Consider the following 14,122-nt stretch of genomic DNA (forward strand, 5'->3'; position numbering starts at 1 on the left):
ATGCCACACGGGGTTGTCCTAAGCACGCTGCAGAGCAGACACTGGTGTATCCTCACACACACAAGGAACTGGCCCAGGATCACGCAATGGCCAGGTGGCCGATATGCTGTGTGCTCCTCCACGCTGCTCGGGTCACCTAGGTGAAGCCCCCAAGTTGTTTTCTTTAACACTCTGCAACTTCAGCACTCAGGCATGGTCCTTCCAAAGATTCTAAACGTGAGTGTCCAGTCCCTGATCTGAAGAGAACCTTTTAAAAATCAGCCTTTTCAGTTCATACTCTTAAAGTCTCACAAACCAGCTCTGGCCTCCCTCTCCCCTAGGCTTCCACACTTAGCTCAGAAACACTTCATAAATGGAATGCTTCTGAGAGACAAAGAACCAACCCTCTCACATTTTTCCTGTTCTGTGGTGGCGAGGGCTAACCCCGCCCCCAGACACCATGATGGATGCCTTACTTGGTTCCCTCTGCTGTCACCCTGGGGAGACACTGTGACAGCTGGAAACCACCTCACTGTGTACTCTTTACTAGGGTAGACCTCTAGGTTAACACGGGATGCTGCCAGGCGTGGTGGCGCATGCCTTCAATCCCAGCACTCGGGAGGCAGAGACAAGTCGATCTCTGTGGGTTCAAGGTCAGCCTGGTCTACAAAGTGACTTCCGAGACAGCCAGGGCTACACAGAGAAAACCCTGTTGCAAAAAACCAAACAAACAAAAAGAACATATGATACATCCAGATCCAGGGAGAAGATGAATGGGAGAAGGGAAAATCGTCTTCTAAAATGAGCCCTGCAGGCTTTTAAAGAGCTGCTTCACCGTACAATTTTAATTCTGCAACGCATTAGCCATCATCTATGAAAGCATGGCTCAGCTGGAGAAATGGACCAACAGTTTACAAGGACGGATGCATGCACGCTCTCTCCGAACTGCCTTTGCTTTTTCAAAACCAACTACAACAGGAGCACTCATCAACCTCTGCTTTTCAAACGTTTATTTTCGCTCTAGGTGGACAAGTGTCTTTTTTTTGTTTTTGGTTTTTCAAGACAGGGTTTCTCTGTGGCTTTGGAGCCTGTCCTGGAACTAGCTTTTATAGTCTAGGCTGGCCTCAAATTCACAGAGATCCACCTGCCTCTGCCTCCCAAGTGCTGGGATTAAAGATGTGCACCACCACCACTCAGCAATGGGCAAGTGTTTTATTTGCATGCATTCATGTTATGTGCACCACATTAGTTTCTGGTTTCCAAGGAGGCCAGAGAGAGCATCAAGATGTTAGGAACTGAAGTTAGAGATGGCTGTAAGCTACCATGTAGGTGCTGGGAACCAAACCCAGGTCCTTTGTAAGAACAGAGCTCTTATCAGCTGAGCCTATATCCAGTCCTTGTTTTCCTTCCATATAGACACCATATTCTGGATTTTATGTAACAGTGTCTTATGTGTGATAGCACATACATACAATCCCCAGTAAGAAGACCAAAATTTACATAGTGAATTAGAGACCAGTCTGAGCTATATGACACCTTATTTATTTATTTTTAAAGAAAAAATTTCTTTACTTTAAAAACAGGATCACAATGCTGGGCAGTAGTGATGCACACCTTTAATCCCAGCACTTGGGAGGCAGACGCAGGCAGATCTCTGTGAGTTCAAAGCCAGCCCGGTCTACAGAGCTAGTTCCAGGAGAGCTAGGACTGTTATACAGAGAAACCCTGTCTCAAAACAAAACAAAACAAAACAAAACAAAACAAAACAAAACAAACAAAAAAGATCACAAATATATGAATGACTAAACAATATGCTTAGTTTGGTTCTAATAAAGTTTCATGATAATAAATAACTTCTAAGTCTTTCACTCAGTATTGCATATACTGAGTGTGTGTACATTTGTGTGCACACACTCTGTGTGTGTGGTATGCACACTCATCTGAACAGGGTCTCTCACTGGCCCAGAGCTTAGCAGTTAAGCTAGGCTGTCTGTGGTCAGCAAATCCCAGGATTCACCTGTCTCAGTCTCCCTGCAGGTCTGGCTATTTTTCATAGGCCCAAGGACGGAGAGGTCCTTGTCCTTGTAAGCACTTCACTGCTTCAGCTCCACACACCAACAACAGAAGTGCGTGGAGGCCCAAGGTCAACCTTGGGTGCTGTTCTAAAGGTGCCATTAATCTTGTTTGAAACAGGGTCTCCCATTTGTCCTGAAGCTCAGCAAACATGCTAGACTGGTTAGACAGAAGACCCAGGAATCCACCTGTCTCTCTCAGCAGTGCTCACAGCAGGTGCTACAACATCCAGCTTTTTTTTTTTTTTTACCTGAAATCTGGGGATTAAAACTGGGTTCTCATGCTTGAGTGACAAACACTTCACCACGTGAACTACATGCCCAGGCTCCCCCCTCTCCATGTTCTAGAGACAGGGTCTCAGGTATTTCAAGGTGGCCTTGAACTCACTATGTAGCTGAGAATGGCCCTGAACTCGATTAAGGTATTGTGTTTGTGCAGCTCATTTAAAAATGTAATGTATAATTAAGAAAAATAGGTTAATAGAGAGTCATCTTTAATAATCAAGCTTGTAGTCATGTTAGTTAGGTTTTCTAGATATACAGAGATATATTTCAGATAGGTATACTTCAAATCTTTCAAAGACCTTCAGAATATGGCATTTAAAATGTTTTAAGAACTTAGGACATTTTCTGACAATGAGACACATCTGCTCCTGGCAATACCAGTCTACTTCAAGAGGAAGATAGGCATTGAAGAGGCTCCTTATGGAATTGGTTAGCCATTTGAGCAAGAAACTGCTCTTGCCTGGACTGCTTGATGAACTGGACATGCAGGACCCACAGGGAAATCACTGCTGAATTTGCCTAAAGGTGAGATGATCCTTCGGGGTTCCTGCTTCATGAAAGAGTCTGCTAGACATTCTGCAGGACACAGAAGAAAATGACTGACAAATGACCAATATACGTAGAATTGTCTTTGAAATTTCCTGCTTCATGGACAAAGTTTGCTGGATACTATGGGCCTGCAGGATGAATATGGATGCCCCAAATGGTACAAAGAACTCTGGGTAACTGTCCAGGCAGTGAGATGTCTCTGTCAATTCTAGAGTTTTGCGAGTTGCTTACAATGCATTTCCTGTTTACTTAGGTAATATTGTATCCTTCTGGAGTCTTTGATGGAGTTGAAGAATAAGTAGTTATAGTTTTCCTTAGTTATGATAAAAGATAAAGTAGATATAAATATTGTAACTAATTCTTGCTTGATATATGCTTTGTTATATGTAATTTTACTATGTTAAAGTTAAAACCTTCCTTTTCATTTAACAGAAAAGGGAAGTGATGTGGGATTCCCCTCTGTATGCTGTGAATATCGGTTAATAAAGGAACTGCTTTTGGCTTATAGCAGAGCTAGGTGGGGAAAACTAAACTGAATGCTGGAAAAAGGGAGGTGGAGTTAGGGAGAAGCCATGGAGCTGTCACCAGAGACAGACATGCTGAAACTTTGCTGGTAGGCCATGACCTCGTGGTGATGCACAGATTAATGGAGATGGGTTAAATTAAGATGTAAGAGTTAGCCAATAAGAAAATAGGGCTAATGGGGCAAGCAGTGATTTAAAGAATACAGTTTCTCAACTCTGAGATTCCATCTTATACCTGTAAGAATGGCCAAGATAAAAAACACTGATGACAACTTATGCTCGAGAGGCTGTGGGGTAAAGGGTACTCTCCTGCATTGCTGGTGGGAGTGCAAGCTAGTACAGCCCCTTTGGATGTCAGTGTGGTGATTTCTTAGAAAATTAGGAAACAACCTTCCTCAAGACCCAGTAATACCATTTTTGGGTATATATATCGAAAAGATGCTCAATCGTGCCACAAGGACATGTGCTCAACTATGTCATAGCAGCATTGTTTGTCATAGCCAGAACCTGGAAACAACCTAAATGCCCCTCGACAGAAGAATGGATAAGGAAATTGTGGTACATTTGCACAATGGGGTACTACACAGCAGAAAAAAATGACATCTTGATTTTTGTAGGCAAATGGATGGAGCTAGAAAACATCATTTTGAGTGAGGTAACCCAGACCCAGAAAGAATCACATATGCTCACTTATAAGTGGTTTTTAAATATAAAGCAAAGAACCAGCCTACAAATCACAATCCCAGAGAATCTAGACAACAATGAGGACCCTAAGAGAGACATACATAGATCTAATCTACATGGGAAGTAGAAAAAGACGATCTCCTGAGTAAATTGGGAGCATGGGACCTTGGGAGAGGGTTTAATGGGAGGGGAGAGGCAGGGAGGGGATCAGAGAAAAATGTAGAGCTCAATAAAAATCAATAAAATTTAAAAAAGATAACCACATACACACACACACACACACACACACACACAATACAGTTTCTGTATGATTATTTTGGGGCTAAGTGGCTGGGAACTAACTAATGGTCTCCTTACTACAGTTCCTAATCTGCATATAATGGCTCCTTAAAAATTGTCAATTTGGTTGGGCGGTAGTGGCGCACGCCTTTAATCCCAGCACACGGAAAGCAGAGGCAGGGGTATCTCTCTGAGTTCAAGGTCAGCCTGGTCTACACAGTGAGTTCCAGGAAAGGCTCCAAAGCTACACAGAGAAACCCTGTCTCGAAACACTCTCCCCACAAAAAAGATTGTCTAAATCAATTTGCAGATGTTCATAAAATTACATTTCCTAATGCTTCTTTCTGGGTTTATGGTTTCACGACTCAAGAAAAATATCTTCCCATTTCACTACTGATTGTTGTCTTGACATGATTATTACAAGTAGCAGACCACATCCAGAACCAGGAAAACTCAAACTAGTTTCCACCCTGTTAAAATTGGTAGAAGGGCCAAGAGCATGGGTATTTCACACGGTCCACTCCTTCCTCCAATATCTTTTTTCCCATGACCTAAATCCACCATGTTTACCTGGAGTTGTCAGAATTCTTCAATCTGAAGTTTCTATACTCGGTAGGCTCATTATTAGTTTGTAGATATTAACCAAAGATGACAATAAGCGATTATAAAATGATTATACCCAGGAAGCTGAGTTATTATTTTGCCAGAAGCAAATACCAGCAGAGGACTGCAACGTCTCATCTTCACTTAATAAAATTAACCGGCATAAGACCAGAAATAACTTCCACCTTGGGATGTAGAGCTGACTTCATGGCTCAGGGGCAGGAAGCAATGGCTTACACATGCAGACTTCAACAGCTTACTATTAAATGTCTCTGGGAAATCTCTCCTCCCCTCCCCTCCATTTGCTCAGCCATAAAATAAACCAAATGACCAGCGTTGCAGAGAGTACATCCCCATGAGAAGAAATGTATAGATGTTACTCAATACAGTACCTACCAAACATCAGTGCCAGTGGCTTACCGCTGGAGAGATGTAATATCAAAGCACTCTCTCTACACAGTGGTATTTTCCCACTTTAAAACAAAACAAAACAAAACACTTCAACCTTGAAAAATTTTTAGTTCTACACAATTAAGCTAAACATATGTCTTAAGAAACAAGATTCCAGGATGTTTTCCCCTTCTTCCCTTCCTTTTTGACAAGGTCTTGCTATGTAGCCCAGGCTGGCCACCTCTTAAAATCCTCCCACCCCAGCTTCCCAAAGTACCTTTTCCAGTGTATACAAGAGTCAGGCACTTAACACGCACAGGGCAAGAACAGCGCGTTAACTTGGAAAGACTGAAGAAAAAACAAGGACTACACCAGCAGTGCCACAGATGTCCAAGAAGTTCCAAAGTGCCTGCCACACACGTGGGCCAGTCCATATGCACATAAACTATTCTATCAAATTCATGACTTATGGATTTCATTAGTCCATTCAGTCACTGATAGCAGAGATGGTTTTAGTAAAGAACAAACTCCAGAACAAACAAACCCAATCTAGGCCGTGATTCCAAATGAAAAAGGAAAGGAGAGGTTCTTGGTAGAGCCATGTCGCCTCTAGAAGCAGAAAGTCCTCAGGGACAGAGAAACCAAAGAACCTTTCCCAACTAACTCATCTGTTTGTCCCTCCCGGTTCCCCCTCTCTCTTGAGACAGGGTCTCACTGTGCAGCCCTGGCTGGCCTGGAACTCCTTATGTATAGACCAGGTTGGCCTTGAATTCAGAGATCCACCTGCCTCTGCCTCTGTCCGTTTCTCACTGCCACACAGGAAACAGTGTTAGCTACTTTAGAACTAAATAAAGTGCTGGCACGGCACTTGGCACGGAGCAAGTGGTAAGCAGCGCCAGCCACCATCATTACAGTAAGTGTTTCTGCTTCTGAGAATGCTCGAAACAAAACATGATTCTCTTCACGACAAATCTGTAAAGATGTTTATGAGAGCAACTCAGGAAAAAAGCAGATGTGAGCAAAGGGCACACTGTGATAATCTTCACGTTGTGAGGAAGGAGGAGTGATGGGTCAGAATTCCACCAAGTATTAACATTGTATAAGGGACAGCAGAAGTAGAGAAACATACGCGGAGAGTCCCTAACAGATTCTAAAGTTAGAAGATTCACATTCTAGATGACTTCTGCTTTCCCGTGCCCATCGTCCTGCCGATCTCTTCTTATGCACTTGAACAGACCTTATACTATTCTTTCAAACTCTCTCACCTCTGCCCCATTCCCAGTCCTTCCAACATAAGCTAAGCATCCAGTCCATTTGACACCAAAAAAGATTAGAGCCATGCCATGCGGTGGTGGCGCACACCTTTAATCCCAGCACTTGGGAGGCAAAGGCAGGCAGATCTCTCTGATTTCGAGGCCAGCCTGGTCTACAGAGCTAGTTCCAGGACAGGCTCCAAAGCTACGGAGAAACCTGTCTCGAAAAAAAACCAGAGAGAGAGAGAGAGGGGAGAGACAGAGAGTGAGAGACAGAGAGAGAGACAGAGAGACAGAGAGAGACAGAGAGACAGAGACAGAGACAGAGGAAAAGAAAAGAAAAAGATTAGAGCCAGAGGGTTGCTAAATAGGCTTTACCAAGAGGAATGCCATTCTGGCCAGGAGCCCTGGGAAGTTTTAGGACTATGGATCTTTCCACGACTATCCAGAAAACAGCTGCAGTACACAGGGTACAGCGGTGCACACCTGTAACCCCAGCACTGAGAAGGATGAGGTATGATCGTAAGTTTGAAGCCAGTTGTGGCACATCCTATAGACACAGAGAAAAGGACATGTACAGGTCACAATCCTATTAGTGCCCTCTAAGTGCCCCTGCTTTGTAATTCTGAAAATACTTCCTTCCATATAATTTGTTTTGCTTCTTTCTTTCTGGATTGGTGATTAAACTCAGGACTGTTGCATGCTGCTCACAATTTTGATCCAGGCTCAATTCTCAGTACTGACATGGCAGCTCACAACCATCTGTAACTCCAGTTCCAGAGAGCTGATGTTCTTTTCTACACGTGCACATGGTACAGACATTCGTGCAGGCAGGAGACCCATACACATATCTGTAAATCTAGAAGTTCCTTGCACACATAATGGATTTGCAAGTGCACACCTGAGAATCAAGTTCATCTCCATGTCTCATCATCAGAACTACCAGGAGTCACCCGTGATCCTCACTGTCGGATAGTCTTTGAAATGGGTAGTTACAGTGACACTGGCTTTTTTGAGATTCTTAGCCCCTCCCCCCCTTAATCCTCTTCTAGCTCTTCTCAGTCTCAAACAGGTACCCACAAAGACAGGATGACAGTGTCTTCTTTATGAATGAGATGTAGTTTGTATCCTGCTGTAATGGGAAAAACATGACAAGAGGTGTGGGCTCTTTTTCTTGCATAACCTTTAACATAAATATCTGCTGTAGCTCTGGGTGTTGGACAAAGAGAAACACTACTGGGTGCTGTGGCGGTGCACGCCTTTAATCCCAGACCTTGGGAGGCAGAGGAGGGCAGAGCGGAGTTTGAGGCACCTTGGTCTACAGAAAAGAAGAGAATTACTACAGATAGAGGCTGTGTGTTTGGGGGCAGGGAGGTCAGTCTTCTGATGCACAATCTTGCCATCTACAAAGCTCTTGCTGAAGAACTGTGTAACCAAGTTTAAAACAACTGGGCCAGCGAGACGGCCCAGCAGGTGAAAACCCTTGCTGTGCAAGCCTGACGCCCTGAGTTCGATTCTTGCAACCCACAACAGAAGAAAAGAACCAATGCCCCAAAGCTGTCTTCTGACCTCTCCGTGCGTGCCCACTCACAACTACACACATTGGACCATGTCTGTTTCCTGTTGCTTCAGGAGAAACACCGCAACAAAAGCAACTTCCAGGAAGAAAGGGCTCATTTGGCTGACAATTCGAGGTGGCAAGTCTATCATTGTGGGAAAGTCAAAGCAGGAATTTGAAGCAATTAGTCACATCCACAGAAAAGAGCTACTTATACTTAGTACCCTCTACACTTACACAGTCCAAGATCCCCTGCCCAATAATGGTGTTCCCCACAACGAGAAGGTCTTTTTTGCTTCTATAATATAACAAAGACAACGCCTCACATCCATGCCCACGTGACAACCTCATCTACATAATCCGCCACTGAGCGGCTTTTCCCAGGTGATTCTAGACTGTGTGAAGCTGATAATTAAAGCTCCTCGTGCTCCCTCCGTCTCCGTCTCATGTTTTAAGTGAGTTTACAACTCTGTGCTGTCTACTCACAAGACCTGCATGGTGTAACAGAAAAAGGAAGGCATTAAAAGTCAACTGCAAGACAACTGATCAGAAGTCACAGGTCACACATACCAAGAGGGAAAAGAGACCATACAATATGAACGTAGATGCACTCGAATTATGAAAAAGTCCTGGAAGTTCATTCAGTTCAAAAGTGTGGTGTCATCTGACATTGAACTTGATGGGGTAGTGGTCCTTGGGCCCACAAAACAGAAAGGCACTTTGCATGTCCAACACTTTTCCCATAAAACATCTAAGCAATGGAAGCAATCTATGTGCTATTTGTAGTTATTATACAGTTAATTTTCAAAAGTATGGTAGAGAACATAAAATTTGGAATGAGCGCATAACTAGGTGTGGCAGCACACACCTTGAATCCCGGCACTCAGGAGGCAGAGGCAGGTAGATCTCTGTGAGTTCATGGCCAGTTTGGTCTAAGTTCCAGGCTAGCCAGTGCTCCACAGTGAGATTTTTCTCTTAAGGGGGCGGGGGGAAGAATTGAGTATCAAAAAACCAAACAAGCAAGAAATTATTCAGAAAGGAACAAAAATCCACCGTAGCCTATCAGAAGCCTTCTTTTGACTCTTCCATGTTGATTTTATGAACGCTATAGCCAATACAATTTTATGCCAAATGTATAAACCCTAAAAACCTTAGGGTGGGTTATCTCTTCTGTTTGGATACTTCTTTGTGCTCACACTGTCATTTGACAACACAGCTTTCTGAATTCAGGTTAATATAACAAATCAGCACAGGACAAAGGTGATGTGACCCCACTGGGGAGTTAGAGGCAAGTGGATCAGGAGATCAACACTGCTCTTGATCACGCAACAAAGCTGAGGCTATCCCTGGCTAAATGAGTCTACCTCAAGAAAACAGGCATGTTAAGAACAGCCACAGTTTCTAAAATAACAACAGTATCTTAACACAGTGTTAAGGCTAGTGCATTTTATATACGTTTGGTACACAAATAAGGAAGTGAAAATTGGGTTCTAAGGGTGTGGTGGCACACACTCACAAATCCCAGCATCTTAGAGGCTAAGGACAGAAGACAACTTCAAGTTCAAGGCTAGTCTGGGCTGTCTATCAAAACCATCTCTCTCAAAGAAAAAAAGGGTGGGGGAAAGAAAGGATTCTAAGCAAGACATGGCTACAGTACAGTCATGTACATGTACTTACTGTACATGGGGCTGAGTTTGAGTCCATGTGCTGTCCTGGTGGTAAGACAGAGGCCTTTACCCTTCTGAGACACTTGCACAGTTTCTAAAGTACCAATAAAAAACTCAAAAGAAGTACTTGAATTTGAAATTTGGACAAAGTATTCTTCAACAGTTTAGAGAGACAGCCGAGTGGTTAAGAGTGTACTGAAGTCCCAGAGGACCCGAGTTCGGTTCCCAGCACCCACACCAGGCAGCTCACAGCTGTCTGTAACGCCAATGGGCATCCAATGCCTGTGGGCACTGGCATTTCCTTACACATGCATGCATACATGTAATTAAAAACAAATCTTTTCAGGAGTATGTAGCATGGCATAGTGATGCACACTTTTAATCCCAGCACTTGGGGAGCAGAAGCAGGTAGATCGCTGTGAGCTTGAGGCCAGCCTGGTCTACAAAAAGAGTTTCAGAACAGCCAGGGCTACATAGTAAGACACAGTCCAGGATGCTTTTCGAGAATGGACAGTCAATAACTAGTCAAGCAGAGCAGGGAGAGTCATGCTTTCTCAGTATTCTTCTGAGCTTTTATACCTGAATTGTTTCAGAAAAAAAAGTTAATTCTAAGATGTTTATGTGCTAAGACATCAGTCCACATGCTAGTACCATGACCACAGTGTAACATCACACGCATGACCTTGGTGGCAAAGTGCTTGCTTGGCACGTGCAAGATTCAATCCCAGAAACTTAGATTCCTATCATAGTCACACTTAGCTTCTCAGTTATAATAATACTTAAAAGTAAATACTTGAAAATAAAGTCAATCTTTACTGAGCAGAAAGTCAAACAAAATCAAGAGGAATTAAAATAATCCCTACAATTGGTACTAGCCAACAGGTGAAAAACAAAATCTATGTCAAATCATGTAGAGTTGCTGCATGGAGAACTCCTCAGAGTGCCTCCTTCATTCTACAGTGATGCAGTTGTAACAAGCAGAACACACAGAAAAGGAACAGAGCAGCTGCACAAAGCAAGCCTATTCCTTGAAAATGAAAAGTATTCAGCATGGAGAAAATTCTTAATTTACCTCCTCCACCACACAAAAGGACTCAACTCCTACCTGAATTCTTCCTATCTGGAGATTAGAGCACACACCTCAAACAAAACGCGGTATTTGTAAGACTCAGGTCAATCTAGGACCACTTTTTAGGCAAGCAGAGAGGCAACACGAGACTTGCACTAGCTGAATCCAGTAGCTCCATCCTGCTAACTTCCTGACGTACACTACAATCTCAGTTTTGGATATCTGATGTTTGATTAAAGAGCACCGTCATGGAAGAGAAGGAATCTGGGTCGTTTGTTTCTCTTAGGTTTACTGAGGACAAATAATGTAATTTAGTCTGATCTTCAGCTTCCTCATTTGAAAAGGGGGCACTGTACACTCACAGAGACTTGAAAGCCATGATAATCACGGTACATGTGCATAGGAGACATTCAACAAATGTTTATCTTTTCCACAGGGTTGGACGGGGAGACAGAAAAGGCCAAGTCAGTTTCTTGGTTGCAGAGAGCTGTCAAATCAAGAAACGCACAGAAGAGCTTTAAAAATACGGAGGGAGGGGCAGCCTCACTTACCCCAGGCAACTTTCCTTCCCTTTTCAGAACTCCTACCTATATATATATATATAGCAAGGTGTTTGGAATTTACAGTAGCATCCTTTGAGTTATCAGCGATATTTTCTTATAGGAAAAAGGTCTTGTCTCTTTAAACTATCCCGACACTTCAGTCCTCACATTACCTATTCTTATAGGCCGGCTCATGGCCAGCAGCAACAAACAGTTGTTGCCGGAAAGAGCATCGGTGGCGGCGGGGGGTGGGGGGGTGTTAGTCGCGGCTTTTGGGGGGCCAGAGTGTGGCCATGGCTTTAAGGCGTGGAAGCATCTTCCTGACAAAAGACACAACACTGGGAGGTGCCCTTCCCAAGCCACACTTTTTCTTCCCTTCCTCTCGCGCACCCCGAAACCATTTTGCTTCTCACTTGAGCGGTGGGGTAGGGGGTGGTTACGACTCTCACTTATGGGTTTGGGGACCGCTCCTAGAAATTCCCTCGCCCGCCGGGCTGAGGCCGCAGGGCGGCGGCGCGGCAGCCACACCTACTTGGCCACGGCGGGTGGGAACCGGCGGGGGCGCAGCAGCCGGACCCGGACGCCAGCTCCGCGGTTCCTCCGGGAAGGGCGCCAGTGCGCGGTGCCGCCGGCCGGCGCCAGGGGACGCCTCGGTCCCAGCACGTGGAGGCCGAGGGGGAGCGAGCTGCCGCCGGGGCCGCGGCCTGGGCGAGACGAGAGGTGGATCCCACCGAGGGGACACCGCCACCGAGGGGCACAGCCACCGCCCCCGTCCCCGCGCGCGGACCCCACCAGCCCCAGCCCGCGCGGCTTCGGAGCCCGGCGAGAGGCGGGGCTCTGCTGAGCCGGTCGCCGCCGCGTCCCCGTCCCCAACACTCACGGTGCTTGCCGCCGCTGCCGCCGCTCGGGTAGCTCAGAAGCAGGAAGGGCAGCGGGGAGCCGGGCGACGGCGGGGTCCTCCAGGCGCGCTGTGGCGGGGGCCGCGCTGCGAAGCCCGCGCCTCCATCGCCCGGGTACAGCAGGAAGAAGGGGGCGGCCACCGGCGAGTCCGGCTCTGAGGGCCCCGCCTCGTCCTCCCGGTCAGTGCCGCGGGCGGCAGCACCGCGCGGTTCCTCGGGCTCCTCCGATAGCCGCTCCCCGCCCCTCTCCGGGTCCTCGCCGCAACTTTGAGCGGCCGCGCCGGGCGGCGGGGACTCAGCCATCTCGCCGGTGGCTTCGCGGTGTCGCCGCCTAGCCAGGCCCGAGCCCGAGGCTCACGACGAGGATCCCGCGCTCCGTCGTGCCCGCGCCGCCGCCGCCGTTCGCCGCCGCCGCTCGGGCTCGGTGTTCTGCCCGCCCCGCCGGGGCCCGGCCAGCCGAGGACCGCCCCGCCCGACGGCGCGGCCTGCCCAGCACCGCCTCCGGCCTCCGCCCCTCTCGCCGCCCCCCGCCGCGGCTCGGCGCCCCTAGGGGGCAGCGTCCTCCGCAGCCGCCCCGCCCCGCACCTCCGGCTCCGTTCCGGCGCACAGATCCCTCCCGGTTCCCGGAGCCGACGGTGTGCGGGGCCTGGTCTTCCGCCGCCCGGATCGACTCGGCAGGTCAGGTGCGGCGCTCGAACCGGGCGGCGTTTTCTGTGTGCGACCGCCAACTTGATGAATAGTGAGAGGCACAGAGATCTGGGCTGAAAGGCCAGCGCTCATTATTAGTGACAACCCCCACTCCCGGTGTTGAACTATAGTTTGCTGTTCAAACACTAGAACTTCAACCGTTGACTCATGATTTTGATTCAAGGAACTTTATATACGATAAATTAGGAGACGATATTCTTCCCACCGGTTTTCTTTTTCCTGAGGGCGATTTAGAAACCGTGGATTTGCTTCTATTTTGTTCCCCGGTTTCCCAGAACTCCAGGAGCGCATGGGTGGGTTAAACCAGCTAATTCAAAATTTATAGCATGCTCGTCTATTACAGTTTTCCCTTTCGTAGTGTTTGTGTTTTGTTAGTAAATTGGGTACTGTTATTTTATTTCAGATATTTGCATCAGTAAGTGCCCAAAGTAAACTTTACCCCCCAAAAGAAAATTCCTAGTTTTTTGTTTGAGGGGATGGGAGGGCTCACTGGAAGCGCAGGCTAGGTTCCCTTTGAAATGCCTGCCTCAACTCCAAAGGGTGGCATTTACAGGCGTGACGAACTGTCACTCCTATTTATGGTGGGTTGCTTGCTGATTAGCTTTGACTCGCAAAATGCCGGCACAGAATTTGTATGGGCTCAATTAAAAATCACTGTCTTGATGTTCTGTACATTTTATCTGCCCTCCCCGCCCCCCCCAAAGGAAGTTAAATTTTCAGAGAGAAAATCTTTGTTATTTTCCAAATGGCTCTTGAGTTACCACTAGAAACTCTCACGGGACTTCTAATGCCAGGCTTCAAGTTTTTTTTTTTTTTAATAAACATTAAAAAAAGGAAGTGTTTACATTACAGAAAGCTAACTCCAAACACCCTTAGAAAATTAACTAGAAGCTTTGAGTTTCTGCCTAAGTTATTTGACCTGTTCTATAAAATTATTTATAGAGATGTTACAAAGGTTAAATAAGAAGAGTAAATAAATCCTTTACAACATGGTTGAACAAAAGATTGAATAATTGCTAGCTGTGTGTCCTTATTTTGACAAAACAGTGTGTTACTTTTAC

General features: G+C 46.1%; 1 protein-coding gene across 3 annotated transcripts in view; it reads right to left on the minus strand.

Annotated features, from left to right (window-relative positions):
• The window catches only part of Rufy3 (RUN and FYVE domain containing 3), an 83,217-nt gene extending 70,457 nt beyond the window's left edge, over nucleotides 1-12,760 (minus strand). Inside the window, exon 1 of one of the 3 annotated variants that reach the window (XR_005284584.1) lies at nucleotides 12,335-12,759. Coding sequence is in view for 2 of the 3 variants with exons in the window: in XM_038321483.1 (XP_038177411.1) it covers nucleotides 12,335-12,656 (322 nt within the window). In the remaining variant the exon portion in view is untranslated. Of the gene's footprint in view, nucleotides 1-12,334 lie in introns of all 3 variants that reach the window. The other 2 variants (XM_038321483.1, XM_038321513.1) reach the window with 2 other exon arrangements.
• Between the last annotated feature and the right edge of the window lie 1,362 nt (nucleotides 12,761-14,122).

This window comes from Arvicola amphibius, chromosome 1 (assembly GCF_903992535.2).
Source record: "Arvicola amphibius chromosome 1, mArvAmp1.2, whole genome shotgun sequence".
Classification (NCBI taxonomy): Eukaryota; Metazoa; Chordata; class Mammalia; order Rodentia; family Cricetidae; genus Arvicola; species Arvicola amphibius.